Source organism: Cebus imitator, unplaced genomic scaffold (genome assembly GCF_001604975.1).
Source record: "Cebus imitator isolate Cc_AM_T3 unplaced genomic scaffold, Cebus_imitator-1.0 Scaffold159, whole genome shotgun sequence".
NCBI lineage: Eukaryota > Metazoa > Chordata > Mammalia > Primates > Cebidae > Cebus > Cebus imitator.
This window is the reverse complement of record NW_016107474.1, coordinates 1,829,601-1,834,323: the sequence shown is the minus strand read 5'-3', so window position 1 is coordinate 1,834,323 and position 4,723 is coordinate 1,829,601. Positions and strand designations below refer to the sequence as shown.

Here is a 4,723-nt window from a genome sequence, read left to right as displayed (position 1 = left end):
AGAGCACCCTCAAGGGCCAGGGCAGCTAAAGCTCTGACCAGGGAAGGGTGTTCTCTGCCACTTCCCCCATCTTAGGAGCCCAGAAAGGCAAAGATTTGGAGCCCCCACAGTGGCCAGAGGACAAAACACTCACATACCCAAGCAGCCTGCCCTCCTGCCCTTTACAACCCCCCCAACCTGTGGCCTGGGGGGCCTCCCCCAGCACACAGGCTGGAAAACGGGAGGAACCAGGAGAGGTCACTTCCCCTCCTAAACTGCCTCCAGCCCTGTGAACAGGGTCTGGGGTGACAATTCAGTGGCTCTGTAAGAGGCTCCAGGTGGGAGCCCAGTGAACACAGGGCTTCCCAAAGGAAGTGTGAGTGGCTTTCCCTGAAAACAAAGGGTCCCTGGCCACCCCCAAACACACACACACACACACACACACACACACACACACACACACACATATACACACACAGCCAACTGCACACGGAGGTACCAGAAACGCTTCTTTATTCAAGCCCCAATGTGCAGCAGCAGCCTCCCACCCACAGAAGGCCCCTCCCTCCCGCCCCAGTTTCACCCTGTCACCCCATACTCTCCCCCACCCCAATCAGAAAGGGCACTCCCCCCAACAGGGGTACAGCTTGGCTCAGGAACCTGGGCCCGGCCGAGGCCTGCTTCAGTTTCTGAATTTGCCCACCAGTGGCTTCGAGGGCCAAGACCCCAGGCCCTGCTGGTCCAGGAGGAGGGAGAGCTGCCGGCGAGCCTCCTGGTAGGGCCCAGCCTAGGGCAGGAGATGAGCGGGGTTGAGAAGGGGTGCCTGCTGGGGGCAGGGACGGTAGGACTGGGGACAGACCGGGACTGGGGATGGACCGACCTTGGCAGCCTCGTAGGTCTTCAAGGCCAGGAGGTAGGGCTTCCCCAGAGCCCTGGCAGCCTGGTGAAAGGCCCGGAGAAAGGACGCCTTGCAGAGACGGGAGGGAGGCCCAAGGGTGGCACTGGATGGAGAGAAGATGCCACAGAGATCAGAGGGTACAGGCTGGACCAGCAGGCCTGGGGCACGCCCTGCGCTACCTCCTCTCATACTGTGACAATGTCACAGGAGTCACAGGGCAGGCAGAGGCGTGACCACCACCATGGAGCTAGCAAGGGGTGGAGCTGGGGTTAGAACTGAGGTGAGGAAGCTCATGCACGGAGCCCTCCATCACCAGACCCCTCCTCACTCCAGCCCCAGGGGCCCCTCCTCACTTGGCCTTCACACGCCCCGTGGCCACATCCACAACCTCGATGTCAGGATCCCCCAGGCTCCAGTTGAGGCTCAGGCCATGGCAGGTGTCAGGGCTGGGTTCGGAGGGGGCCACTGGGGGCCCTGCGAACAGGTGTAGGGTGTTTCGGGCGTAGGGAGGTGGCAGGCATGGCCCCAGGGCACTATCGAGGCAGGGCCGGGTGTGGATGGCCCTGCTCACAGTTGGGGGGTCATGGCATGAGTCAGCTGCAGGGCAGAAGGCACAGGACAAGGTGAGTGACCTCCCTGCCCTTCCCTCCCACCCCAGCCCTTGCCACATGCTCACCCAGGACGAGGCTGGTGCTGTAGAGTGGGGACACCAGGTGGGCCAGCAGGGCACCACCCAGCCCCAGCACAGCCCAGCGCGCCAGCTTATCACTGGCTGAGAGGCAGCTGACGTAGGTTTCACGGAGCACGGGTGCCACGTAGCACACAGGCTTCAGCTGCCCGAGCACGTGGGCCTGCAGGCGCATAGGTGGGCTGTGTGGAAGTCCGCCTTCCGAGGTAGGGGGCAGGCTGCGGGCCGGGAGGGGACAGACCCCAGCGTCAAAGCTGCTATTCTGACCCTGGCCCCCACCCAGCAGCCCAACTGAGGGACCCCCATCCCTCGCCTGCCCTGGGAACCCTGCATACTAGATGTCACGGGCCGCGCCCTGGGGGGTGTTGCTGACGTAGAGGTGCAGGAAGACGCGGGGCTTGAGGGCAAATGGGGGTCCAGACCCCGGCTGGGGGGCCAGCACAGACTGCTCCTTGCCCTTGGGTCCCCCACATGTGGCCAGGAGGAGCTGCCGGAACAAGAACCTAGGAGTGACAGGCAGAGGGTGGTTGGCGCGACCATTTCCCAGCGAAAGCTGCTGTCGAGTACCCACCCCACGGCCCCTCACCTCAGCAGGGCCCGGCGCGCGATGACCAGGCCATGGCAGTCATGGAGCTGCTGGCCCGAGAATTCCAACCAGTTGGCACAGCAGCTGCTGCCAGTGCCCAGTGCCACCAGCTTGTAGATCTCCTTCACGTAGCCCCTGGCATCTGGGATCTCTGTGCAGGGAGAGGCAGAGACAGCTCAGCCTGAGGCAGGGGGCCCGAGGGGGCCTTCCCAGGGGGCCGGGGCTAGGACAATTCCTACCCCTCTCTAGGATGACTCCAGCCACAGTCCCTTTACAGGCCCAGTATGGCGAGTGCTCGTCCAACAGGAGATCAAAGCCGGAGCTTACCAAGGCCGCACAACGCTGCTCATGGGTCAGGATGCTCTCTGCGCCAGGGTAAGAGGGCACAGATGGCACGGCGCCCCACGGCTCTCCCCTCAACACCAGAGCCTGGGTCCTTGAGAGCCCACCTACCTATATTCAGGGGGACCGGTGGAGGCTGGCTGGAGGTCTGGGGGGACTCTGGAAGAGGCAAGGAGGGCAGGATGCTGTGAGCGCCAAGGCCCACCCTCCAACCCTCAGGAAGCCAAGGAGGCAGAGAGAGGAAGTTTTCATCTTCCAGACACAGGACATTCCACGAGCTGCTCCTCTAGAAGTCACTATCCCCAGTGTCCACAGAGGACATGAGAGAAGGGACCAGCACATGTTCCCCGCCATGGCTCCCTGCAGGTCAGGTCCTGATGCCCAGATGGTCCCTGCAGCAACCCACCTCCTGCCCACATGCACACGCACAGCCGCTTCAGCCTCCCCGCAGGACTGCCGGCCTTGGGCCTCTTGTCACCAGCTGGGGCTCAGCTGCCTGGCCCTCCATTACCTGGGCTCTCCAGCTGACTCCGGATGTAGCAGAGGGCAGAGAGCGCTGCCTGCTGTGTGGCCTCTGTCTTGCTGTTCGCAGTGCCCGCAGGGCAGACCACCCCATCCAGCTCCGCACTCACAGAGAAGGGGAAGCAGGGACCTGGGGAAGGAGGGGGGTGAGGAAGGAGCCCCCTAGCCTTTGGCCCTGTGACAGGTACCACTCTGCCTCCTCTTGACACCTGACATAAGGTCATACGAGACATAGGGACCCTGACACCCTTCCTCCACGGGCTCCATCACCACCCCATGCCGTGCACACCCTTGAGTGCCTCTGCAGGCTATGACCCATCGCTGACTCAACCAAATCCTCACCCAACTCCTCCGCAACAGGGATGCATGACTCCATTTCACAGAGGAGGAGCACAAAGGGCAGGCAGTTTGCCCATGTAGTGCCAGGACCCATATCCAGGTCCCTCTCCAGAGCCCACGCCACCCTGTTCTCTGGAGGAAGGCTGTGAGTACTTCCACCTGTCACAGACAGATTGGTTTTATTTCCTCTCCTCCAGGGACCCTACATGTGAACGCTTTTTCTATCTAACAGTATCATTTTGGGTGCTACTTGTAACACAAAACAGACAGATGAAAAATCAGGAACTGGGATCACATGGTCAAAGGTACACGCTTACATAAGCTTACAGTACTTGCTGCTAAACTGTTTCTCCCAAGGACTGCCCCTCTGGGGACTTCCCTTGTGGAGGGGAACCCATTTCAGCACTCCTCACTAGCACTGAGACCTATCTGCTCTAAATGGGCATCAAAACCAGCAACCACACACAGGCATGGAAGGAATGTTGGCTTTGGAAAACCAGCACCTGACCACCATCCTAACCTCGACTGAATCTGGGGATAATCAATGCACAATTTTCTAAAACCACAAGTGGCAATGTTATGGGCACAGGGTATCTACAGGATCTCCAAATACCTCCCCTAGATGATTTATTCAACAAAAAGGAGAAAGTGAAGACACCTGGCAGATGCCACCCTAGTCCAACCCCTGCAGCTCACATTGCCAAGAGGACAAACCAAAATCAGCCACCTCCCGATGGGATGCATGGCCAAGGACTCTACATCGCTTCATTAATGCATCACCTGAACTCAGCCCCGAGGAAACAGACAAACCCAAGCTGAAGCACATTTGCAAAACTACCAGCCCTTACTCTTAAAAAACATCAATTTTGTGCAAAACAAAGACAAGAACCCTTTCAGGTAAGAGATTAAAGACACGTGACAGCCAACTGTAATATGCCATACTAGGGTGGGAAAAAAATGGCTATGAGGGCATTCCTGGGACAAGTGGCAAAATTTGAATATGAATAGAAATTAGATACAATTCTATCAATGTTAAATTTCCAGGATTTGATAATTGTATTGCAGTTACAGAAGAGACGCCCTTATTCTTAAAAAATGTGCATGAGGCTGCGTGCAGTGGCTCACTCCTTTAATCCAGCACTTTGGGGGACTGAGGACAGGTGTTCAAGACCAGCATGGCCAACATGGTGAAACCCCATCTCTACTAAAATACAAAATAATTAGCTGGGCATGGTAGCACACATGTGTAATCCCAGCTACTTGGGAAGCTGAGGCACACGAATCGTTTGAACGGAAAGGCAAAAGTTGCAGCAAGTTGAGATCTCACCACTGTCACTAGGTGACAGACTCAGTCTAAAAAAAAAAAAAA

At 58.1% G+C, this 4,723-nt stretch overlaps 1 protein-coding gene across 1 annotated transcript in view; it reads right to left on the bottom strand.

Moving 5' to 3' along the window:
• Positions 1 to 661: 661 nt before the first annotated feature.
• ADAD2 (adenosine deaminase domain containing 2) overlaps positions 662 to 4,723 on the bottom strand; it is a 5,614-nt gene continuing 1,552 nt past the window's right edge. The window contains exons 2-10 of the mRNA XM_017543612.2: positions 3,005 to 3,145; positions 2,605 to 2,652; positions 2,391 to 2,516; positions 2,152 to 2,302; positions 1,901 to 2,068; positions 1,554 to 1,783; positions 1,231 to 1,474; positions 860 to 980; positions 662 to 766 (exon numbers count right to left, since the gene is read on the bottom strand). Of these exons, the coding sequence (XP_017399101.1) occupies positions 662 to 766; positions 860 to 980; positions 1,231 to 1,474; positions 1,554 to 1,783; positions 1,901 to 2,068; positions 2,152 to 2,302; positions 2,391 to 2,516; positions 2,605 to 2,652; positions 3,005 to 3,145 (1,334 nt within the window). The remainder of the gene's footprint in view (positions 767 to 859; positions 981 to 1,230; positions 1,475 to 1,553; positions 1,784 to 1,900; positions 2,069 to 2,151; positions 2,303 to 2,390; positions 2,517 to 2,604; positions 2,653 to 3,004; positions 3,146 to 4,723) is intronic.